This window comes from Aplidium turbinatum, chromosome 13, assembly GCF_918807975.1.
Source record: "Aplidium turbinatum chromosome 13, kaAplTurb1.1, whole genome shotgun sequence".
In the NCBI taxonomy this organism is placed as follows: domain Eukaryota; kingdom Metazoa; phylum Chordata; class Ascidiacea; order Aplousobranchia; family Polyclinidae; genus Aplidium; species Aplidium turbinatum.
The window spans coordinates 18,232,223-18,258,815 of NC_137484.1; the positions used below are offsets into that span (position 1 = coordinate 18,232,223).

The 26,593-nt window shown below is 38.6% G+C and overlaps 1 protein-coding gene across 1 annotated transcript; it reads left to right on the top strand.

Moving 5' to 3' along the window:
* Positions 1 to 1,622: 1,622 nt before the first annotated feature.
* Positions 1,623 to 23,598, top strand: LOC145782309 (diacylglycerol kinase theta-like). Its single transcript, XM_082594098.1, has 14 exons — positions 1,623 to 1,628; positions 9,399 to 9,449; positions 9,886 to 10,011; positions 10,439 to 10,477; positions 10,840 to 10,958; positions 11,272 to 11,426; positions 12,086 to 12,308; positions 12,903 to 13,774; positions 16,071 to 16,203; positions 16,974 to 17,095; positions 19,128 to 19,277; positions 19,635 to 19,746; positions 20,231 to 20,383; positions 20,781 to 23,598. Exons 2-14 carry the CDS (start codon positions 9,401 to 9,403, stop codon positions 20,817 to 20,819), a joined length of 2,292 nt encoding a protein of 763 aa, XP_082450224.1. The 5' UTR covers positions 1,623 to 1,628; positions 9,399 to 9,400; the 3' UTR covers positions 20,820 to 23,598.
* The last annotated feature ends 2,995 nt before the right edge of the window (positions 23,599 to 26,593 follow it).

Sequence of the window (26,593 nt, forward strand, 5' to 3'; positions counted from 1 at the left end):
TAATGATGTGGTAAATTGAACTAAATTCAGTTTGTTTAATGTGTTGAGAAAAAGAATGACAAAAAGTCTAAACCATGGCAACCTTTATACAGGCTATGACAACATGCAGTTTAAAATTTGACTGAAGGCCGATCTGTTACTAGTAGCCAAAATCGCTTGATAGTTTGAGTATTGGTTAATAAATATATATAGTCTTTGTATAACTTATATTTTGAGTTACTTTAGTGCTATTGTTACCATTTAAGTAACAAACTAGATTTTGGTGCCTGTGCTGGAAATCCAAAAAGTATCTGGCAGCACTGGTGTTTGCTAAAGATTTGTCATTTTTTAGCACAAAATTTGAATTTTTGCAGTGATTTGAAATTCAGTGATCACATTTTGGCAGTTTGGATTCTCAAAACTATCATTTCAAAGGGATATTAAGTAAATTTAGCTTAAGATTTCAAATTCAAAATTACATCAGCCTTCAGGCCTCCAGTTTGCACGTTGTCAAGACCTGTGTACTGCATATAGATCGCTATAGGCCAAACATTACACCAAAGGTAATATATACTGTACTATAAATTACAGTGTCAAAGTGCACTGCTTGGTGCATAAAATCTTACTGCAGCAGTGTATGCTTTTGTATGATAGAGGTAAAAGATATTTGAAACTCTTCAATCAGGGTTGCCATAGTAACTTTACCATTATGTAAAGATTTCTCGTTTAGAAATGAATTTTTTAAAGTGAATGTATCAGTATTATGCTGTGACGTAGACATCGGCAAACTACAGCCTGGGAACCAAATCTGGCCCCCCAGAAGTAGATATAATAAGTGTTGTAAAGCAATTATTATAATGATTTTTTGTTTTGATCTTGTATATCATTGAGACCCCACAAGACAAAGGAAATCCATACACAATCAATCTGTTGTACAAATTTAATTTATTGTTGTTGTTGTTTTTTTTTGTATGCCACAGTCGTTTCGTCACAGTTCAGTATTGTTGAATATTTGTTCGTGAATTTTCAAGCACATACAATCTGTTTAAGTTGATTAAGCTTTGAGATTAAGAAAGTTATGCTTAGTGGTATTGCAGATAGGTGTGACATATTAATTAGCAAATCTCAATGCATGCACACAGCAGAACTGATTGGAGAATTACTACAACCAATCTAACACCAAATTTTTATGCTTAATGGTAAAAAGATCGCTAAGAGCATTTTTCATACCAGAATTAAATGTGATTTAATACAGTTTTCTTGTCTTTAGATTGCAGATTTTAAATATATATAAAATCTTGTACATAAATCTTGTATAAACATTCATTGTTTACTATATCTTAGCATGGCCCGCCTGTCAATTTTTTGCGAATTTTTAGCCCTAATTCAAAAAGTTTGCCCATCCATGCCACAGAAGCTATCCAGTATCCAGAAATAAGCATTAATTTAACTAATTTTCTAATGTGTTGCATTTTACAGTGCATGAGATCAGTTTGTACCAACCTGATATATTTTTATGCAGATATGTGAAGAAACATCTTGTCTTATGCCCACTACAACAAACTTTGAATTTTCTTTACCACCCAACTACATTTCAATCCCCACAACCGAAGAAGGTCATGTTACTCTTAGACAACAATCCGTGAAAAGTATGTATGATACAGGCCTCGAAATTTGTACTTTTTTCCGGCGGTCAAGCATGTCCTACATGACTGGCCCTTTCAGCGGACATTTAATATCTCAACCGGACATATTTTTTGCATGTAGATTTTGCACAAAATCACACTACGGTATTGTGTAGTCGTGTTTGTAGAAGATTTTCTACAACAGAATAACTCTGCAATAGTTGATGGCTTAATTAACCGACCCTGAAGTATATCGCTTGCAAATAAATCAGTGCGTTAATGACAGTCGTGTAATGACGCAATAAACACAATTGAAAACAACAATCCAAATTTCCTTATTACAAAAGCAACTACATCACTTATTTCGTGGTTTTCGCGTTATAGAATCGTTGTGCCAAGCGATTACTGCCGGCGCGTGGTCGTAAATCTCCAGCTCAGGACCGTCCAGACAAATGCGCATTAGTGACTCAATAGTGTTAGTGTTAACTAATTAACACAATAGTGTTAGTCTAACACCCTCCCTTCTGTGCAGAAATTCTATTTCTATAATTATCAGCGTGAATAAGGTCGCCACAATCGCCTGAGCACGTGCGGAACTCAGCTGAGACTTGCTTCTCTGTGACGTTTCTTTTTAACAAATGATCAATGTAACGCAATAATCCTCATTGTTAAAATTAGAATACATATCTCGCCGAAAAGTTCAGACAACTTTATTTCAAGGCAACATTGCAAGGCGTTGAAATGATGTAAAAATGGCTACTTTTGCCATCAGCTCGTTAACCACGCCACTCTAATGTGATCTTTAAAGCCATTGCTTGTACAATTATTGCTTCAGCTCCGTATTTGTTCGCGTTAAACAAATAATTGTCACAATTCAAATTTAAAATATATTTTTGCTGCATTAGCTCTATTTTTGTCAAGAATTTTGCGGCGGTCATTTATGACCGACCAATGAGTCGGCTTCGGCAGACATTCGAGGTCATTCCGGAGGTCATGTCCGCCATGTCCGCCGGAATTTCGAGGCCTGATGATATATATTTTTTTTTTAATATTCAGCAATCAGTTATTCGAACAAGTAGGCTACTTATTGCCTTCTGTAATAAATGCACTCCCATGACCTGAGCTTAACTACCTACCATATTATCCTTATAACGCTGTATCCTTTTTTTGCTGCTTAATCGTCAAAATCCATGATAGGCATTTGACATGTGTGGGTATGCACCCTGTTTTGGAACTATCATGCATGTGTTAAGTGTGGATGGTGATTGTTTTTTTATTGGTTTGTCGATGACGTTCTAATACATTTATATCATATGTATAAAGTTAATAATTGTTTTTCTGACAATGGAGTGTGCTGACAATCAGTTGGCAAAGGATTTCCAATGTTTGGTTGTGATGATCAATCTTCGTTTTTGACCGTTCATCCACTAGCTTCTCCATTAAAGCTAATTTATTACAAAGCAATTACAGCTACGGTACATCAAAATGTTGTTCGATTTGAGTTACTAATGTTGCTAAATGTGAAACAGTAGAGAAAAAGACACATGTGCAGTAATGCAATGAAGTCATTCACTCAGTAATTAATTCATAAAATTGACTGGTCTTTTGGAGAATGTGGTCTGCTCCATTTCAGTCGTTAAGAAAGTGATCCTTCACTTTATCTCTGACGTATTACAGTCAATTCGAACGATTTAGATTTCCCAGAGAGCCTGAGAGGTATTGTTCTGCTGACTAACTAAACGCCACAAATGAAATAAAACTTAATTTTGTATTATAACGTTTTCGCAAAACCCGCATTTATATTCAACAGAAGACCAAACTCCAGCTGTTGTGAATTGTGCATTGTTGTATTTCCAGACGTTTAATATAAAATAAACAATAATAATTGTAGCGATAGCCAACCAAGTGAGAAAACCATTTACCTCTTGTTACTTACTCATTCAGTGTATAAAATCAACGCAATATATAGTACGAAAGAAACGCAAAACAATCAACTGAGGAACGTGGTACAGAACGCTCAATTGATTACACGCGCAGTGCGGTGGTAATCAATTCCAACGTCTGTACCAGAAAACGCTGAACGGTGATTATGTAGTGACGCTGGTCACGAGTTACATATATTCAACGTAGATGACGACTATAACACCTCCCCGATAATTTTTATACACAAACAAAAATATGAACAAGACACCGAATTAAACAATAACTCTCAAAGTCCGAAACGGGCCGGAGGTCTGCGGCGACGGCTCGACCTTCGTGGGTTGTGTGGCCCGAATTCCGGTACAGTCGGTGTGTCGTCCGAATCCGTTCGAGCTGAGGTGGAGACAGCGGAGGAGTCGACTGTTGGTGCAGGAGTTTCTCCCGGCTCCTGGTCCTCCGATGATGCATAGCGAGATTGCAGTTGGTCCATATGGCGCCTCCACATCGGACCATGTGGCAGCAGACGTACCAGGAAGATTCGGCTACCCTGTCGCTTGATCACCTCGGCTGGAACCCAACGAGGATCCTGGCTCCGTCGTGGAGTGAATGATAGCGCGTAACAGGGATCTCCCGGTTTGAAATGTCGTTTTGTACCTTCGGAGGCGTCCGTGTTGTGAGGGTTTTGTCGGGGTACCACTTGAGACGGTGTGGGGAGAAGCGTGTCAATCTTGGTTCGAATCTGACGATTGTTGAGTAATTGGCTTGGAGAGTAGCCACTCGGAGTTGGCGTGCGTCGATACTGCTGTAGGAATTCCAAGACGGCTTGTTTCGGGGGCAGGGAAGATTTGCGAAGTGCTTGCTTGAACGTACGTACGAGGCGCTCCGCCGCTCCATTGGTTTCCGGATGGTAAGGTGCACCCGTGATGTGTACCATACCCCTCTCCTTACAGAAAGTTTGGAATTCTGTGGATTTAAAAGTAGTAGCATTATCGGTAACTATAGTATGGGGATAGCCGAAATGAGCAAAATCTTCTTCTAGCAGGTTGATAGTAGCTGTTGAAGATAAGGAAGTAGTAGCATGAATACATGGGTATTTAGAAAAAGCATCAATGCTGAGTAACCAATGGTAACCCATGAATTCTACCGCATGATCTATGTGTAAGCGACTCCACGGTGCTTCTGGAACCGTCCATGATTGGACCTGGGTTTTAGATTGCGGTTGATATTCGCCACAGGTACTGCACTTGTGACAAAGTTCCGCTATGTCTCGATCGATGTTTGGCCAGTAGACGGACGTTCTTGCCAACTGCTTCATTCTCTCAATGCCGAAATGTCCTTCATGAAGCAATTGAAGGACGGAAGGACGAAGTTTGGACGGGATGACCACTCTGGAACCGTAAAGTAGACATCCGTAACAAGTAGAAAGAGAGTCTGCGTACTTACGAAACGGTTCGACCGGGTCTTGTGGAGAAGACTTGGCCGGCCATCCTTCATGAATGAAACGCATTACCGTGGAAATGATAGGATCTTTAGAAGATTCTTTACGCAGTGAGGCGGCATTTGGGGTCTGGACCTGCAAATCCAAAGCATCGATAGCACAGACGATATCAATGTCATCCGCACTTTCCTCTTCATCGAAGACTTTATCCCCTCCTGCTGGTAAGCGACTCAAAGCATCAGCGTTTTGATGATCTTTTGTCTTCCTGTACTCAATAGTGTATGTAAATTGCGACAAAAAGAGTGCCCAACGAGCCAAACGATTTGCTGCCAAAGAAGGTGTCGATTTGGTCGGGCCAAAAAGACTAAGCAATGGTTTATGATCTGTGACCAAAATGAATGATCTACCAAAAAGATATTGATAGAATTTCTTTAGCGCAAAAATTATCGACAAAGCCTCTTTCTGAATTTGACTATAGTTTCTCTGCGAAGCTGTTAATATCTTTGAAACGTTTGCTATAGGCCGTTCTGTGCCATCTGGGTAACGGTGAAACAAAGTAGCACCGATGCCCACACTAGAAGCATCACATGCGATACCTACCGGAAGTGAAGCATTGAAATGTGTAAGAACCTCATCAGTAGATAGATGATGCTTCAGCTGAGCAAAAGAGTTTTCCTCTTGTTTTCCCCATCTCCAAGGAATGTCCTTTTTCGTGAGATGGTATAGTGGTTCTGCTACAGTGGAAGCGTTCAACGGTAGAAACTTCGAATAAAATTGTAAGGAACCTAAAAACGAACGAAGAGAAGATACGTCAGTGGGGGCAGACATCTCCAGTACGGCGTTTACCTTGGGACCTTTGGAGATGCCCTGCCTGGACAAAATGTGTCCGAGATACTCTACCTGAGGTTGTGCAAACTTACACTTGTCTTTCCTACACCTCAGGCCTTTTGAGTGAAGTCGATCGAGGAGCCGTCTAAGATTCTGGAGATGCTCCTCAGCAGTAGTGCCACTGACAAGAATGTCGTCTAGGTAGACTGCAACCCCTGGAAGGTCGGCTGTAAGGTCGTCCATGATCTTCTGAAAATAACCTGGAGCAGAAGATATGCCAAAAGGTAAAACATTTTGTAAAAGTACGCCACGGTGAGTGCTTAATGCGAGTCGCTTTCGACTGTCAGGACCAAGTCGAATCTGATTGTAGGCATCAGCCAAGTCTATCTTGCTGAAACCGTACCCACCACCCAACTTTTGCATTAAGTCTTCTGGTAAGGGTAACGGGTGACGATGGGTCTCCAGGGAAGGGTTCACCGTGACTGAATAATCGCCACATATGCGTAACTTGGCCTTCGCTCCTGAAGAGTTTGAAGGCTTACGGACTGGAACAACCGGTGTGCCCCAATCGCAAAATTGAACTGGTGTCCATACACCACGTGCAATGCCCGAATCATAGGCTTGTGCTAAGTCCTCCTTTAGCGCGAAAGGTACAGGCCTAGGTTTGAGAAAAACAGGTTTAGCATCAGACTTAAAATCTATGTCTAGTTCATAATCTCGTAAGCACCCGAGTTCAGGCTTAAAAACATCTTTGAACTCGTCACATAAGAGGGAGCATGCCTTCTCCAGACTCTTATCAGGCTTGTCGCATGACTGGATGCTCTGTAAAGTAGAACAGTTAGACAGAAGGAATTTATCGATAGAAATTCCTAAAGACGAAATTGCATCACGACCTAGCAAGTTTAGTCCTTTGACTGTCGTGACTACAAAAGGAATATTATCTGACCTTCTCGTGGAAGGACAAGTTACCTGGGCCGTGAAAGAACCCGTGATTGGTACTAGATGCTTGGTAGCAGATTGGAACTGCGACACTGGTGCTTGCAATTGAGGTGCGCCTACCCGAGTCCAGACGTCGCTGGAAAGGAAATTTCCATTTGTAGCAGTGTCCAGTTCTAAGTCTGTGGTTACCGAATTAATGGAGATCGGTACTTCCAACTTTGAATTTCGAGGTTTTCTGCAAGAACTAGAAAGCATGTTAATTTCCTCGATACAATTTACCTTAGAAGGTTTGAACTGTCTAGCTTTCTTTCGACAAACACTCTGTAAGTGTCCCGTAATATTGCAGAAATGGCAAGTGGCTTTCTTAAACCTACAGTCATTGGCGTTATGGTTGGAATTACCACAACGATAGCATTCTTTATTTTTAGAAGTAAAGAAAGTACCTGTAAGTTGCCTAGTTTTTGGAGGTTTGTTGATGGTCCTTACTTTCGCAACTGGTGCTGGTGGAGTGCCGTAAACAGTTTCTTTGGCCACCTTGGCTGCCTCTTCGGTTTCTAATGCAACCTCCACCGCACGTTTGAAAGTAAGTTCATCAGCTCTGATTTTGAATAACGCCTTAAGCACAGCCTCGTTACCTATTGAACAAATAAAACGAGTACGTAAAGCTTCGTCCAATGGATTTGAAATGGACGAGAAGTCACAGGTGGCAGCTGCCTGACGTATGCGGATGGCTAGTTCTTGAGCTGTTTCACCGGGCTTGCGCTTCATTTCGCTCCAGAAACGGAATCGCTCCCTCACGATGAAGCGTTTTGGGTCGAATTGTTGAGCCATGTAATTTGTAATTTCCGTCATGGTGAGATCGTTGACTTCCTTTGGGTTTGTTTCCTGCGCAGCCAAATTTGTTAACATTTTGTAGATTGTAGGTGATTGATTGGTGAGAAAAACCTGCGGCATTTTGTCTTGTGCGACTGAATGTGCTGCTACAAAGGTGTTAAACCTCTTCCAATAGTCTGCCCACAGTTCAGTGGTGGCATCGAACGCTACGAACTTAGGTAAAGATACCTGTTGTTGTATTGTTGTTGGCTGTGATCTCGCAGTTTGGGCTCGTATTTCTCGTAGTTGTTCTTGGTGGCGCCTTTCTTGTTCTTCTTGACGTTCCTGGTGACGTTGTTCTTGTCTGGCAATTTGCTCCTTCGTCTGGCGTTCTTGGTTAGCAATTTGTTGTTGCAGGACTTCGATCAGTTTCTCCATGTTTCTAAATCCTGTAGAAATTCTGTAAAGATCCTGCCGGCGACGCCAGTTAAATGTCTGTTGTATTTCCAGACGTTTAATATAAAATAAACAATAATAATTGTAGCGATAGCCAACCAAGTGAGAAAACCATTTACCTCTTGTTACTTACTCATTCAGTGTATAAAATCAACGCAATATATAGTACGAAAGAAACGCAAAACAATCAACTGAGGAACGTGGTACAGAACGCTCAATTGATTACACGCGCAGTGCGGTGGTAATCAATTCCAACGTCTGTACCAGAAAACGCTGAACGGTGATTATGTAGTGACGCTGGTCACGAGTTACATATATTCAACGTAGATGACGACTATGACGACTATAACACGACTACACATGTGCAGTAATGCAATGAAGTCATTCACTCAGTAATTAATTCATAAAATTGACTGGTCTTTTGGAGAATGTGGTCTGCTCCATTTCAGTCGTTAAGAAAGTGATCCTTCACTTTATCTCTGACGTATTACAGTCAATTCGAACGATTTAGATTTCCCAGAGAGCCTGAGAGGTATTGTTCTGCTGACTAACTAAACGCCACAAATGAAATAAAACTTAATTGTATTATAACGTTTTCGCAAAACCCGCATTTATATTCAACAGAAGACCAAACTCCAGCTGTTGTGAATTGTGCATGCAATTTTGAAATATCTGTATTAAAAAATTAAAAATATACATACTTTTATCACTTTGAATAATTCAGTATACACCATTGATTTATTGACTCTCATTTGACTTGTCATATCATACAAACAATTTTAAACCGCATTTCATGCTATTCTGTTTAATAATTCAGTATTTTGAACTGAAGCGCCCACTAATGTTTGTCAAAGCGTTTCTACTTGGTTTTCTTTCGGTGTCACAACTCTGATGTCAAAGTGGTTTTTCTCTGTTTACTTTTATTGGCCAGTTTATGTTGGTTTCACGCATCAGCAGCAGTGTCCTTTGTGAAGAATGTTGACAGATTTATTTATAGCCCAGCATGATGTACGAAGCTTGATTGAATAACGGTTCTCGCTGTGACGTATATTCGTACAAGCCTGCACAAAATTCTTTGAAATGTATTTTGAGTAGCTAAAGATGTTACGAAACAGTTTTATTTTTATACTGGCCATACACCCTCTAACTGTTTTAATGTTACAACTGAGGTGAATTTACTAGATAAACTCTTGTTGTTCAAAACCCTTGGAGGTTACTTGTATTTTGATACACTTTTATATATTTCATGAAAAAGTACTCTTTCGTTGTGCAGCTGATTGTCTCGTTTCAACCAACATACTGCTTCTTGCTGAACAACTTGTTCAAACACATACAACTCCCTGTGGTTATGTCTTCACATCCTTGCACTTATGAAATGTAACTTTTTATATGCATTTCAGATATGGTGCCTCATTTACAAACATCAAGCGAACCCGCTGCGAGTAAAAGCAGTAAGTTTTTGTTAGATACGGATTACGTTTTGTTGCAATAACTTGTCTTAACAACGCTTGCATTCTTTTTAGTAGCTCCGGTAGTTTATAATATAGGACCTACATTGTGTAGGTAGTGGTACGAGACGTTAAAATGATTTTAAAGTTGGCAACTCTACTAGCTGGAAAGAAATCAAACATGGATGACACACAGGTGGATTTTTTTACTACAAAACGTAACCACAAAAAATCGGAAGTATTAGAAAACAAAATTTCCACTGCGCAATTTCCTGAAAAATTAAAGCTGTGGAAAGATTTTGCACAAATATTTATGACTGACCATCCAGACAGGAAAATCCGCCATTTTTGCTGTCTTGGCAGTTTCATGGATGGTTCCGATTAGTAATTTTATTTGCATGAAGATATAGCGAACTGATTGGTTGTAAATGTCATACAGGACACCACAAAGCCATTCGTCGAAATATTTCAAAGACAAAAGATCTTGTTCTCCTTGTTGGAGGGTTAAGACGTAATCTCCCATCTTCACAATACATGGCATACGCAACCCTGTGTGCCAAAGTTGGTATGTATATTTTGTCATACTTTCTTCAATGTTTATATCACTTTTTAAATCACAAAGATTAGTGTTGCTGTCGACACAGAGCAAAATCACTACGGTATGTCTTTTGTTTTGATAATTAGGGAAAAAGGTGTTTTGAGTTTACCGAATTCGAAAGTTTTTTCGTCCTATTCAACATTTCGTCTCTGAGTGGTTTGGTATGCAGTTGAATAACTAGCTCAAGGGTTGACAGTCATCAGTTTATTTTGCTTACTAAGGCCATCAAAATTATTCTGATGCTGTATCCGCATAGTTGTTTGGAATTTAGATATGTTACTGGTTTTAAATTGCTTATTTAATGCTATGAATTGCCCACCTATGCCTATCTGGCGCGTGAAGATCTGAAACTGTTTATATGAATGTATAGTTACAACCGTTTCTTGTTTTTCAGAAACGAAGTCTTCCGTTGGTCCCATATTTCCGACATTAGGTGAGGTTTATATTGTTTTCATATTTTATAAAACAATAACCGTTTTTCATCTAAAGTTGTGTGCAAGCATTGTTCAATTATCATTATATGACGATTGTTTAAGTATTATGTTATATGTAATATTTGTGTAATATTTGTTATTACTCATTTTCTGTATTGAATTCTTCAATGGAGTTAGGTTTTGTTTTACTGTCTTGTACTTGATTTACAAGATCTGACCTGTCTTTAAACGAATCTAATCTATATTTGCCAAGCTTTTACAATTAAGTATTTTAAAAGAATCCGATGCAAGATGTTTCCAAAGCAAGTTATTGTCGCAGAGTTGAAAGAAAAGTTACACTTGCCGAATTGATTTGTTCTAGGTTGCTTTATCATAACATTCTTGAGTGGAACCTCTTGCTCGCAAGCATTAAAACTGTTTCGATTAACAAGATTTTGTGGAACGTCTCCAGAACTATCTCTGCTGCCTTTTATAAGCATGGCAAGTATTTTCTACACATTTGTACATGATTGTTAGTTAAGTCATACCGATTGTCGGAAATTCAAGGAGTAGTGATCCCACCTAAAGATATTAAATTAGTTTGCACTGACGAAGAAAGCTCAAACTACTCATTCTGAAACATTTTCAGTCATTTTCTATCCTATCGTCAAATGCTAATTTCATCCTACGTGGAAAACTACTGGTATGATATTCCAATATACATTACAAAATTGTCGCCTTTAAGTGTAGTACAACATTAGTAATCATGAACAAGTTTATAGTTTGAAGTAACATGGTTGTATGTTTGATGCAGCCTCCTTGCACAGAAGACAACCACTATGATCCTTTGGTGGTTTTCATCAACTGCAAGAGCGGCGGTGGTCAGGGAAATAATTTGTCACCAATGTTAGGACAAATGCTAAATCCATACCAAGTGTTCGTTTTGGACAAACTTGGGGCGTTGCCAGGGTGAGCGGCGTGTGAGGTTTTAAATTTGCGCATTGTTTACTGATCTCGATTAAACCGAATTCGAATATACTGTGCATTAAACTTTGGCGAAGATTTCTTTAAAAGCTTACCGCTTTTTTTGTTTGTCGTATCCAGGCTTACACCTGGTGGTTGAAGATTTATATTAAGCGGACGGGAAGGAAGCCAATCTTCGTGTCCACCTTCAGACATACCTTTAAGTGTCCTGCCAAAGACACAGCCGCATGAGCGGTGTCGAACCGGCGCCCTTTCGATTGCCGTTCCAGGGTTCTCACCACTCAGCTATGCAGACGACGATTCACTTACCGCTGATTCACTAATACCAAGCTAAGCTTGCGGAAGACAAGTCTAGAAGGGAAAAACTCTCCACTACAAAGTGGACTTATGCTCTGTACTACAACTAAAAGCGTGTGTCTAATTTAAACTTCCGGGTACAAATCACTGAGTCGCCTCACGATATGTAAACTGCAAGTTTAATTCAATACTTCTCGCTTAGTATATTTCTTGATCGCAATTTTTGGAAATAACATTAACCGACATAGTTTCTCTTCATTATATTTACATACGTCATCAAGTCAGCGAATGGTCGCTATCACTCAGTGACGTTATTAACACAAATTGAACTTTAAATCTCGTCACAGCTTATACGCCTTTCGGAAACTACCTCGATTTCGGATCCTAGTTTGTGGCGGGGATGGAACAGTGGGCTGGGTTCTCTCTCATCTTGAAGAGGTCCAACGACATTTGATGTGCAAACACCCTCCAATCGCCGTCCTGCCACTGGGAACAGGAAACGATCTGGCCAGGGTTTTGGGGTTTGGGTCAGGCTGGGAAGGCGGAAGTGTCACAGGGATACTATCCCAGGTGATGTAAGACCAGTGACGTGATTATGCGTCTCGCCAACAATTTGCTGAATGATCGTATCTTATTGCATATCCACGCTTTTGCTTATATTAAGATTTTCGGGTCTGCTACTATTCGCTGAGTCCGATTCGGTGAGAGCCTTTTTCGGAGAGTTCCCAATTCGGTGATTTTTTGAATTTTTTTTTTGATAATTATTGGGTACCATAGCCTAATTATCATTGTCGCTTTTACATCGTTTTAACGTCGCTAAACATTGAAATAAGACCCTAACCCTAACGCCTAACCCTAAAACGGCAATGATAATTAGGCTACGGTACCCGATTATTAAAAAAAAAATTAAAAAAATCACGGAATAGGGAACTCTCCAAAAAAGGCTCTCACCGAATAGGGAACTCACCAAATCGGACTCACCGAAACGGGCCGTTCCGAAGATTTTCAGTACAGTTGGTACCACGAGACTCTGATAGTTAAGTTGTACCGTGTGTAAGTAGAATTATTTGCCATCTGGAAAAGCGATTAGGTTGAACTACATTGGACCTGGATGTAAACGGGATCTGATGACAAGACCTTGATATCTTTTTGCTTTCATTTCAGGTTCAAGATTCACATCCGGTGAAAATGGACAGGTGGAACATCATGTTCGATTCGTCCATCCAAGACAAACTCAGTTCTCCTGACCCTCTTTTGCTTTCAAACGCCGTTTCTTTCAAAGACGACGCCCCCGAACCCTCGCGATCGGGTTCGCCGATCAACATCGTGATGAGCATCGGTGGGGTGGGTCCCAACTCTGCGGTGCGTTGCAAGACCGGGGTGCGTAACTTGGTTCCGTTAACGTTTTCATCATCAAGAGACTCCCCGGAGACCGTATCCATTGAATCAGAAACAACAAGGAAAGAAATGGGTTCGTCCGAAGACGTGGCATGTCTGACTAAAGCCGTCAATATTTCTAAACCTCCGTCTAATGTTGAAGAAGGTTTAGCTGTGGACGGTTCTGTTGAACAAACATTTTCGAAATGCGATGACAACTTTAACTCAGGGTCAACTGTTGAAGATTTAACAAACGGCAAAACGACAAAAATAGACAATTGTACTTCGACGCGTGACAACACTGCCGGTGACGTATCGAAATCTGACTCTGTTACAGAAAATTTTTCTCCAAAACTTTCTCGCCACCCCAAGTCAAGAAACAGTGCAAAGCACAGAGTAGTTCAAGTCCTGAGTGAAAGTGATGTCGACTTCGGGCCCTTCATTGGTGTCGAGGAAAGTAAAAATGACAACGACGAAGTAAATTTACGGTGGCGGGACAAGACCCATTTTTTAAGGCTAGCTGATGACATTGAAAAGGGAAATAGCTCCGAGACCTCTTCCATAAAGAGCGGATTATCGGATGTTGATGTGCAAGAAGAGGATGAACAGCTGGATGGAATCACAGACAACATTGTAAATCTGCAGCTGTCAGACACTGGGTAGGTTATTTATGCGTTGAATGTTTGTCCAGTTTCTGTAGTTTGTAATTGACATCAAAATTAAAGGAATTATAAATAACTTTACAAAAATGTTAACAACACAAACAGACCCGGTAACGTTTCCTCAAAAAAAAACGTTAAAACTTGATTTTTAGAGATCACGTATAAGCAAATAAAACCAGGTAATAACACGGCATTTAGCAGGATATAAAAGAAAACAAAATTGCGAATGTTGTCGGCTATGCAAGCCTACAACAAGCTATACAAGCCTTTTTTAAAACTGATTTACTTTAGCAAGTGGTATAGATCTAAAAAAACTACTCAGTAAATTTATGAACAATTTGTCTTTGGGAATTTTCTTTATTTCTAAGGTTTTTTTTTGAAAGTTCACCCAAACATCTGCAGCTGTTTTGCATTCAAGAAGCATAATTACCACAAATTTCAAACTGTCTATATCTCATTGTTTCTTTGTTGTTAAACACAAGGAACGCGCTGCCCGTATAGCTTAACCTTGTTTTTTTTTTAATGACGTATATACGTGAAAAGTGTAATCTGCGAAGATGCTCACTGCTCAGTCTTCGAGAATATTGTTTATCTGTGCCACGCGGAAAGACGCCATTGTTGTTGTTAATCATGGTACTAGAGTGCGTCCAGGAAACCCTGTGAGGTTAATCTTTGAAGCTTTCACAAAAATAGCAACACCATTTCTATTAAAGCTGCTTGCAATATGTTACTGCATGACAACAGGTGGTGGTCACAATCAAACGCAAACGCTTTTTAAAGGTTTTTTTTTCAAACCCTCATGTGCGTCTGTGATTGGCTCTGACGTAAATTCTAAAATTTACGTCATGATCATGCAAGTTGTCAGCCGAAGAAAGTTCACATAAAAATTATTTGTGGAAAGTAAAAAGTTTTCTGAAGCAATCCCCTCTCTCAAAAAAAAAACGATTAATTGTGCAATCGCTGTGTTGTTTTGCTCCCTCAATGTTATGTTTCGGTCACTGGATATTTTTTATTTCAAATCCGATGCACACAAACCCAAACTCAGACTTTGGGGCGTTTCAATCTCCGTATAGTGCAGTACAATGATATGAATATTTAATTGTTTTTATTTTTGACTGTTTGTCTTCAGTTTCGCCCCTCCCAGGGTCGAGGGACCCTGCTTTTACCACCCTCGACTAATAGTAGTGGCTTGAGCGAATATAAGGGTATGTGATAATTAGCCAATTGTGTTATTTGGTAATTATAGTACATTGTGCAGTTGATTATGAGGTCGGCAGTCTTTTCCTCCATGCTGCACTCGCTACGTGCGGAAATTTTCTAGGCTTTTGTTTTTATTTGGGCAGAAATATGGTCTGTCTTGCTTTGTGATCTCGTTATATGTGTAAATTGTTTGTAGTTGGAAGCATTCACACTTTTTGTTTGTCTTTTCTATTCAATACCTGTTGTTGAATTGTGTGGTTTGGTAGGCATATGATTGAGAAAAACAACCTTCCTACCAAAATTGCACAAGTACGCAACGTGTGAAACATTATTCGATCTTGTATTAAAGAAACTAGCCGTGCATTGTCTATAAAAATACTTGCAAAGTGCCTTGAACGCTGTGACGTGCTGGTACATTAAGAATAATCCGCCGGAAAACCTTTGTCAGCACTTTTTTCAGCCATTGTTTTACGTTGTGCATGCACTGTCAAGTAAAGTATATAAAGTGCTTGTTGAAATGAACGGGAATGTGCTTGGAAACTCTGATTGTGGGTAAGCTGCGTCGATCCACCGGAAGTCTATCATTCCAACATTGTTACACGCTTTAGCGCGTGCTGTGACCACTTGTTTACGCACATTGGTGGTTTTTTATTTTTTTTTGTACACGAGACTGCAAAAGTTATTTTTAATAGTGACCAATATGCAACTATAGTTTTTCCATGTTATCTTTTCAAACTTTAATAATGATGCACCGTCCGCTGAAGTAACACCGTCTAAAAGTATTTTGCCTCTCAAGAGAAGCCAGTATCTTTCTCAAAACTTTTATAGGTCTCCAGCTGTTTTTGTTTCGACTTTTAACCATGTTCCCACCCCCAGACAGCAAAATCTGTCATTTTTACATTGATTCAACGTCTGTGTATTTTACTGTCTTGGCCGAGTTTGCAACTTTAATTTTTCCTTTTGTTGATCTGTTCTGAATGGTTTGCATCACCAAATAAACATAAAATACATGAAATCCTTGCGATTAAAATCTGTAGGCTTTTGGAAATCTGATGAGTTATGTTTATATTTTTACAGATTTTTTATTTTTCAGAAATACAGAAACAGTAACTCCGAGGTATCACAGGTTTGTCTCAGAATCGAACATAAAAACGAAGAAAACTTTGCCATGTGGGAAAAAGTTATCTCTTCCCATGTGTTCTTCAGCGCCTCAGATAGTGGCGCCGGTAAGCGAGCGAGTTCCACTACCCAGACAACAAAATCGATCAATTTTGCATTGATTCAACGTTTGCAGACGTTGAATCAATGTAAAAACGCGGGATTTGATGTATGGGTGGTTAAGCACACCCAATTTACCAAATCTATTCTTTTGACATTGATTCAATGTCAGCTGGCGTTAAATGATTGTTGAAAGGACAGATTTGCTTGATGGTCAATAAGTTTAGTAGCGGATGGAAAGGCCGGAAGTCAACCTTCGTATTCTCCTTTAAGATTGCCGTTAAGTGTCTTGTCAAAGACATAGCCTGGTGCTCTCTTTGAGTGTTGATCCGAGAACCTTTCGAGTGTTGGTCTAACGTGGTTAAACAGACATAGAGAACGTTTTTTTTACTCTTTCGTTGTCTTGCATCGTTTACAATTTTGCTACTTACTGGTTGATGCTGAAGGTGTTTTTGTGTTCATTGATCATAAACTAACTTACTATATGCAGAATGGCTTTCGGTAGTTAAAATGCATTTGCTCAGTGTGTACTTTAACAAGATAAATTACTTCCGAAAGACCCATTTTTTGTATTGTGCAAAGGTTCGTTTTGTACAACTTGCTTTGATCTTTTAGTATCGTTAAATAGTTTTCTATCACGTCTCGTTACCACAAGGATTTCACTTGTTTCTGCAGCTTTTCAGACAACAAAATTCGTCATTTTTACTTTAATTGAACGTCTGCAGTGTAAAAGTCACGGATTTTGCTGTCTGGGTTGTTACCATCCCCTGCATTACAGGAACCAAACGATGACGTCAAAATGTTAGCCATGACCAATTACTTTGGCATTGGAATCGATGCCGAGGTCAATTTAGCCTTCCACCTAGCCAGAGAAGAAAACCCTGAAAAATGTACCAGCAGGTATGAACTTGTTTATTTATTTTTTTCCGCATTCAGATTTACATATCTGTTATTTCTTTTGATGAAGCAAACGAGAAGGCAAAGAATTATTGCCTGAAAATATTTGTTCTTGTCAGCGTGGAGCCTTGTGTCTTCATTGAGTATTGAACCGAGGTCCTCCTGATCGTACACGTGACCTTACCACTCGGCCACACAGCCGTCAAGTTGATTATAAAGTTGTTAAAGTTGCTTCTTTATTGACTGATATATACATTGGGCACAGAAGTGATATTATTTGCCAAAAACGTTGCTTTTGCAGTATTGCCAGTTGAGCGCTCTGTTATAATTTGTAAGTGTAACCCAGTAGAAAGGTGTTACTTCCACATATGGGTTTGATTGATGTATCTTAATGCCAAAAGTCAATCATGGTTTCACGCTGTCCTGCTTTTTTTTTAAAGCTGACAGTATTGTAAGATCTATTTCTGTGTGTTAGTTCTAAAGTGTGTTCTTCAAACGACCCAGTCTTCTTTTCTTGCCAGGTTTATGCGCACTGCAAAAACAGCGATGCATTCTGTTTATTATTAATGTTATTTATTGACATTAACCTAAATTTCCTTTGCACGGCATCCCATCTTCTTATTTACATTAATCATATTATCAACAAACGCAACTACACTATGAGAATGATTGACATATCAGCACAACAAGTAACGTAGTTTATGTATATTAACGCTCTTAATCAGGCGATACCCTGATCAGTATTTGAAAAGGAAGTTCCTCTATTCGACAGCGAACAAAAGTTCATTTAATCTTAGAGGCTATTCCTTGTTTTATATTCTCAAGATTTGGGCAATCGGCTTTGACTTTAGTGCCAGTTTCTCGTTAAAAGCTAGAACTTCAAGACAGCAAAATCTGTCATTTTTACATTGCTTCAACTTGTCATTGCAAGAATGATGGATTTTGCTGTTTCGGGTGTCCCCTTCACAAGATTTCTAAATTATTATGGCATCGTCATCCCAATCAAGTTCTTATTTTCTAGCCTAACTTGTCTGCAGTCAAATTTACTAGTATTAATATAATGACATGTTGTGGATGATTACAGTATTGTATTGTTGCCATTACATGCTCCAGTAGATAGAGTAACCAGATGACGCATTTCATCAACTTTTTAACCGACATAATTTTATTAAACCTTGTAGGTTTGGTTGTAGATGAGGTTGTCTGCTAATTAAAGCGGGTTATTTCACGATGCGGAGGCTGCATCCCTTCACACGACCAGTGTTCGCTTTTGGTAGAAGCCAAGCATTTGATCTAAAGTGCGCTTTGCTTTTTAAATATTTCCAGCTTTAGTATGGTTCACTGCTTTGCAGTGTTGTTGGTATTTTCGTCCGGTGAGCTTCCTTGCGTTTATTTGGTTAATGAAGTGATGGTCTGTGTCTTCTATATACTGACTTTAATCAGGAGTTGGGAAATTAGGGCCTAGCGCATCACGAAATGAATAAGATCGTACACTTTCCAACATTTCAAGAACAACAAAAACATACAGCTAAATAGGATGACTAAACTCGGTTGGAGACGCATTTTAGATACTTCATTTACCGTTTGCTTTCTAGAAAAATTTTTCAACTATATATGCCTTTTGGAAGAGTATTTTAATGTGACAAGTTTGAGTGTGCTAAGGTTTGAGGTTATGACTCTCCGTAGCTTTTCCACCTGCAATGTCCGAACGCGTACACGTGTGTAATGCACTTGATTTTACAAGCAGGTTACTTCAGGCTATAGAAGGAGCGATCACAGTCTATCCTGCTGAACTATGTTGAACAAAGTGTGTAGGCTACTGGTACTAGCTTGCGAACTTTCTTTTGTCATAGTTTGCACTCATTTGAAAAAAAGTAGTGACTACTGTCTTTAACCAAGCATAACTTGAGTAGAAACAGTGATTATGAAAAAACCAAACCACATTACCGTTTTTTGTATCTAAAGTCTGTGATAAGTTTTTCTTCGTAAAATCGATATCATGAGTATAAATAATTTATCGATTTTCCAAATTCAGGTTCAAAAACAAAGCGATTTACTTTAAAGCGGGTTTGAAAAAGATGACAAGCAGGTCTGTAAACCTCAATCACGTCATCGACTTGAAGGTTGACAATAACCCCACTACCTTGCCCTCAGTACGGGGCCTTATTTTTCTCAACATCGGCAGGTAAAATAAAATATCAAACGTTGCTGTGGTTTGATCGATCGATTTTTCTAATTGTTTTTGGTTTATTTTAATTTTTTAATGTGTTGTTGCAATCAAAGTATTCAATTTTGTTTCTGTCTGCCTTGAAGTACCTCCCTCTACTGTTTTATACTTTAATTAAGTGCCCCATTTCTGTACCATGCTTTTACTGCTACACATTCATAACATACTTTTACTGCACCCTTTACTTTTGTTGCCATTCATATTTACAGACATTCTTCACCTGTTGCAACATGTTCAACTTAATGTCCAGCAACTTCACGTGTTGCTTAAGTGTTCATCAGTCCGTTTGTTTCTTAACAATTGTTTTTATTTCAGTTGGGCCAGTGGGGCTAATGCTTGGGGCTCTGGGGTGAGCAAAAGGTTTCAGCCACCGTCGTTTGGTGATGGTATGTTGGAGGTGGTTGGGGTTGGTGGCGTTGCTCATATGGTGAGATAGTTTTAAATACTTTCTATTTCTTATGAATGGCAAATAATGGCCCTCTGCTGTTATATAAAGCATTGGATTTTATGAAACAAAAGCGTGTAATTGGCTGAAAGGTTTTGTTACTACAAAACGAAATGATTACTACAAAACACAACGATATATAATTATATATCACTATGGATGGCTAATCTCCAATTGTATTCACTACTAAGATTGCCATCAGCTGCTGGTCCGCTAGCCATGCCCATTTCAGGAGACGAGACCGTCTGATGTGTCGCTTTTTGTGTGTATTGACATAACTATATGTCTGGTTGTGTCCTTACATAAATGCGATTACATTGAAAACACTGTCATTCTTGGTGACAATAAATCTTATGAAGGCTTAATGGTTGCCATTGCAACTACCAACGTTGTAAAATAATATAGAAATGACAAGAAAGGGTCTTCCTCAACGACAAGAAAAATGAAGAGTTTTCTTTTCATCCAGAGTCAAATGTACAGTGGGTTGCGTACTGGCATCAGGATAGCTCAAGGATCGTTCATACGTATTACTCTCAAGGCGGAGGTTGCTGTCCAGATAGATGGAGAGCCATGGATGCAACCTCCTGGAGAAATTATCATATCCGTTTCTCCTCTTCAGGTTTGGTGATGTTTTCACAGTTTTAAGAGCTCGGGTTGCAATTTTGCATGAAAAAGCTACAAATTCACCCTTTGAGTAAGTTAAACGGTTAAAGACTTAGAACCCAGCCACAAAATCAGTCTTTGATTCAACCTCGGCAAACGTTGAATCAATGTAATCAAGGACTGGTTGCATAAGTGTGTCCTAACGTTATTGAAGTGAAACTTGAGATGGTGCATTTTTTATGTGACAGTAAATGTTATATTGATTGCTCAGTGGTGTCCTTTCTGTGCTCTTTCGAATTCTTCATGAATATTCCATATGTGAGATCTTGTACTTTGTGTGTAAGTATTTGATATACGTTTTGGTATTCTTAAATGCCTAGATTTAAAAAATGATCCTTTTTTTAATTTTACAGGCCACCATGTTGAAACGCAACAAAAAGAAATCAAAATAGTAATAAATTTTCAAATTGGAAAGTCCCATTTCCATGGCAACGAGCGGGCGCGGTGCCCTGTGACAGTGTTGTCGCTGGCGCGACACAAAGACGTCGCTTTCAATTGTTTCAACAATTTTTTTTCCTATTAAATTCCCTACTTTCGATTTGTATTCTTTTTCACTTTCAGATTGTTATCAGCGATTGTGAATGTGTTTGTTTGGTCAATGACGTTCACTGTCTAGACATCGCAAAACAACATTCTTCAGCATGTAGGCGTACATCCATCAATAGACCTAGGATTAGGATCCATTGCTAGAATACAATACAAACGCAATTCTATTTGATTTATTGTTTAACATGTAGGCCTACCTTACTTGAAGTCTCTTTCAAGTGTTTATATCATATTTTTACATCACCCTTACGTTAATTTAACTTTGAATGGATATAACTCCGATATGATATGTGATATTCCATAAGGATACAACTTCGAATGGATATAGTTTTGTGGTCAGATCGTTTCTAGTGAATAAGACATATTTTATGAAATTGTTGTCATACAGTACAGTGTTGCCCAAAAATAGGTTTACAGTTTTCACGCAGACTATTTAGTGTTTATTTGAAACTTTAACTATAGAATAAATTCCAAGCAGGTGTAAATCCTAATGAGATTCATACTCTGAGAAATGCATTATGCTGATTGTACTTAGCAAGTAATTTCAAGCACACAAACGATGGTAATTGTAAACCTCTTTTTGGGTCTCCCAGTAGTGGTGTATTTATTCAAAAATTGAAAACCTGTTGGGTACTTTTACCTCTTTGTTGACTATAGTTGCAATCATACCTTCACGATTTACACCACCATTGTGCTAGGTTTTTACTATTCAAAAACTCACCACTTGTGACCAATTGGTATAAAATTGATGTGAATTGTCTTTGAAATCGTGTTAAGCTGTGTATTCAACAATGAAGAGAAACTTCGGCTATTTTTCTGAACAGAGCAAATATTTTCGCGATACATTTAACAGTAAAAAAAAGCTATTCTTCTAGATAGCTGTAGCGTTTTTATTATCAACAGCTTCGTGCGTTTCTTATTTATATCATTATTTATTTGTAAACAGTGTTCGTAACCATCAAAAACTGTTCGTGTTGATATAAGCTTTGTGTAGGAATACAGTTTATGGATGCCATAAAATCAGCAGTGACAGCCCCATTACCCGCAACGTCGGTCATGTGCAGACAGCAACGTTCACAGGGAAGTTCAGGGGTACTTTTGAACTCGACCCGAGATAATTTTAGGAACCTGGAATCTTTTGATGGGTCCCGGAGACATGAAGAAATAAATGTCCTGGTTTAGGCCCCAAGGATTTTATTGGTACTGGGCCGGAAAGTATCCTCTCCACAGCCCTGTGAACACTGAACAGCTTTGGTGTAAAGAAGCTGAAATGGTTAGTGATTGACTGATTTCTTGTACCGCACTGTAGTTGCGTAGCGGTTTGAGATAACGCGGCAATATCAAACCTTCGACTCTTCAAGTTTTATGGGACTCCAGATAGAAAAGTCGTCTGTAGACGTTGAGTCAATGTAAAAATGAATGATTTTGCTGTCTGGGATAATCGCCAAACAACCAGCTGTTAGTCTTTACAGCATTTTTGCAAATCATGAAACAGCATCAAAGCATTAATTCTTTTGTTGGTCCGAAATTTATTACACTGATCAATTTTTCTGAAACAAAATCATGAGTTTAAACATCTATTTTTGGGTTTAGTTCATTGTGTTTTCCCGTTTTGATATAGGCCCGGGGCTTTGGATCTAAGTACCTATGCTAAGCAAAGTTCTCTATATTTTGGAAACTTTCTTTAAACTGTTAGGCAAGGGTCAATTCTAAGCTTATTCCGAAATTTTAGTCATTGAAAGAAGTTTTGTGCTATTCAATATTTAGCGCAGATGTAGTAAATTTGAATTCTTAGAAGTAACAACAAAATCCGTCATTTTTACATTGATTCAATGTCTGCAGACGTTAAATCAATGTAAAAATGTCAGATTTTGCTGTCGGGGTTTGTCTACGTGCAAAGATTTACTGTTTTTGCTTTGTATCAACGTTAAAATGATGCATTGTGCTGTCTCGACTTGCCTGTTTTTTAAGTCGATCTTTTAGTGGCATTCAATTATTTTGAACTGAAGCATAGGCTACTGTTAACCATTTAATTGGACTACTTTTCTCTGTTGTCGAAATTGCGTATTTTATGGACTAAACGATAAAAACACTCGTTTTTTTCTTTAAGCTATTTATATGTGCGTCACAGTGACGTATTAGGCTAATGTGTTGTTTTTTTCTACTATCGTGTTTTATTTCCTGCAGATTTATACTAATATGTGCTATGGGCACCTTCTGTTGTTTTGAAAGCAATTTCGTTGCCACTTTAGCTTTGTAGCTCAAATTTCGCAACTTGCAAGAACTCTTTCGTTTTAAACTTGTCTGTGTCTGACTCTTGATCATATTACACGGTCACTTAACCAGTGTTTCATAAAGAAACTTTTAACATTTATTTCAATTGTTTCTGAAATCTTTGCCTCCACGAATCCTGATTAGGCCTAAATTATTGTAAAAGAAATTTCCGGTCGTGTGTAGTTGCATTGAATTGCTGCTGTGATGTTGAACTGGTATAGTTTGATGGCTGAACCCAAAAACTTACCTAAGCGACAGCCTATAACCTGCACTTTATAGGTCCGTTGTATCTATTTGCGTTTTCAACTAGTGTTGTAAGTTGAAAGAATAATATACCGTAGTGTATCTTGATTTTATGTCTAGTGGATATGCCTAACCGCCAAGCAGAAGTACCATGTTACAACCGATAACCTGCAAAAAGAGCATTGTTTTTTTTTTCATCTGAAAGTTTATCTCCGGTAGTCAACTTACAGAAGTGTTCATTATGTTCCTGGAATGGCTTTGCGACAACTTGCGTCCCTAACCGAAACAAGTCACAAGAACAATCTTATCGGTGGACTGGCAGAAATAAGTAAATGTTGCGGGTGCATTTTGGAAGTGTTGGTAACTAAACCTAGTTAAAAATAGGACAAGAAAGCGCTCAGTTACAGTCGCGTACTCTTTCAATGTAAGCAAAGATGCATCATTTCAGCAAAGAGTGAACAACTCTAAGATTTTTTAGAAAAAAATAGTAAATATGCGTCAATGCAGTAGTAGCGGATCTGGAAAAAACTTTCGGAAGGGTCAGAATTTTAACAAAGCAAAATTTATAAGACAAATGGACAATGCAAAACTTAATGTCTGAAAAAGTAAAGTTGGACAGAGGGGTTTGCCTCACAGAAAAATTTGACAAATACAATAGATAAGCTAATCTTGTTTCGGTCATAATTTTGGTGCATGAACAATGTTTTTTTTTACCACGATGCACACTTTGTATGTAACCAAATTCATCAAATTAAAATTAGATTTGGGTAATAGTTTGATTTAAAATTAGTTAGCCTACTGTATTAAAAAAAATCATTCACGATCATAGAAGGATTTCAATAATTTATTTCTTGAAAGTTTGTATAACCTGGTAGGCTATTATGTAGCCTTTCAGCAGGTTAGAGCTTCCAAAATCTATCTGAGGTAGTTTAGCCTACTGGGCTTTTCAGTGTTACTTCAAATATTATGATACATTGTAATTAGTTTTTTTATGGACATTTCGCATAAAAGATTTTTACTCCCTTAATCCACTTATAAAACTATGCATGCTACAGTTAAGCCTACAGCGCTAGTTAGGTGAATAAAATGTGGTTGAACTAAGAGAGAAAATTTTGCAAATATGGCAAAAAAATTTAAATATTAAATGTTAGCTTGAATGTAAAATTACAAGCCGAAAACGCTGCACAAACTAAATATGCTAGGCCTACATGCGGGGGGGTTAGAAGTAGTAAATGTGGCCCTGCATCAATTAAACTATTTATAATTATTGAGCTTTTGTAAGGCATATGCAGCTAATAAGGCCCGGCCAGTAATAAGGCCCACCCCCTGGATCTCCGTTGTTACAAACCTTTTAAACAAAATTGGAAGCTTTGATTGGTGCTATGGTGAATTGAGACTAACTGGTAAAGTTTCATAGCCTAAAGTTGAGAACTTTTTGAGTTACGGAAAGTTGAAGTTTAGGGGGACTGAAATTGAGTGGTTTTATTAATTTAGACATATTTTAGACTGTTCTGCAGTTAACAAACCGCTTTGACTTCCGTTTTTTTGCATTTTATGTGAAAGATATGTACATGCTGATGCAGTAAAACCAATAAATTTGAACTTTTTTTCTAATTAAAGCAAGACTGATAATGATGATCAGACTAAGCTAATTTTTGTAATGAGGCCCATGGGCCCCTGGGGTAACGTTGTGCACCCCTGGTTAAGAAAGTGAGGGTTAAAGACTTGAGTGACCTAAAAATTCTTGTTAAACCATTAATCCAATTTGTTATTGCAATGGAAATATCATAATTTCAGAATCAAAATACTTTATCATCCCTACCATATCTAAAAACACCATGTCGCTTTTTAAAAAATGGAGCATGGAGCGGGGGAGGGAATAGTTGTCTCTGTGTATTTAATTATTAGATATGTGCCTGTGTTGTTGATTAGAATTTGTTTTGTGGTGTTGTTATAGTGAAAATACACCTTTTCCATCACTTTCGGTGCTAATTCAAACCGGGCCTTATTCACAACACGTGCATCTAATAAGGCCCGCTTGAGATTTTTTTTAATTTTTTTAATTTTTTACAACCCCTTTTACTTAGAAACTTGTTTTATAGATATGTTGTTTAGATAGACCCAAAGTATCCTCGTTCCAAGTTTCGTTCAAAATTATGCAGTATTTATAAAAATATTGAGGTTTGAAAATTAGCGGGCCTTATTAGCTGCAGGTGCCTTAGCACTTTTTCTCTTTTTTAAGCAGACCAAAATGAGTGGGTCCCCAAACAGTTGTGCCCCCTTCCCCGGCCTCGAAATTTTTTTCACACGAATTTCTGTTTCATTTGCATACTGGTTACCGCGCGTAATTGTTTTTACCGATTTTCGCCCTCACAACAGCCGATTTTCACCCTCACAATAGCCGATTTCCACCCTCCAGGTCCAAATCTAAACATTGAATTTGAAAAAATACGTAGCCTGGAGACACACCTAGTCTAGTCAAGTTTAAAAAAGTTGAGAAAAGAAATTGATTGTGGCCAGTAGTCTCAAAGTAATATTTTCCGAATTGATTAAGAATTATAACCCTATCCCATTAGCCCTAATCTTACTTTTTTTGAAAAGCTTTTGTGCACCGCAAAAATTAATGTAGGCCTAAGTAAGGTTAACGCTAAGCCAAAATGGGTTAAAAAGTAAGGTTAGGGCTATGGTTAGGGTTAATTCTTAATCGATTCGGAAAATCTTACTTTGAGACTAGTGACCACAATCAATTTCTTTTCTCAACTTTTTTAAACTTGCCTAGACTAGGTGTGTCTTCAAGCTACGCGTTTTTTCAAGTTCAACGTTCAGATTTGGACCTGGAGGACGAAAATGGGCTGCTGTGAGGGCGAACATTGGTAAAAACAGTTACGCGCGCCGCGCGGTAACCACTAATGGCTACACTATCCGCCCCGATAGCTCAATTGGTTAGCGCGTCACTTCTGGAACGAAGAAGCTTCAAGATCAAGCGGCGCTGGTTCGACTCTCGGGGTGTGCGCTTGAGCAACGCACGTTGAGGACTCCTCAACGTGCGTTGCTCAAGCGCACACCCCGAAATGAGGACTGCTCTCCATTCAGCGGCATCTAA

Bases quoted from the DNA above. Each gene is read 5' to 3' on its own strand.
- LOC145782309 (XM_082594098.1), top strand. From the start codon at position 9,401: ATGGTGCCTCATTTACAAACATCAAGCGAACCCGCTGCGAGTAAAAGC. The intron at 10,478-10,839 runs GTGAGGTTTATA...GATTTGTTCTAG, and splicing joins TCCCATATTTCCGACATTAG to GTTGCTTTATCATAACATTC. The intron at 10,959-11,271 runs GCAAGTATTTTC...TGTTTGATGCAG, and splicing joins TGCTGCCTTTTATAAGCATG to CCTCCTTGCACAGAAGACAA.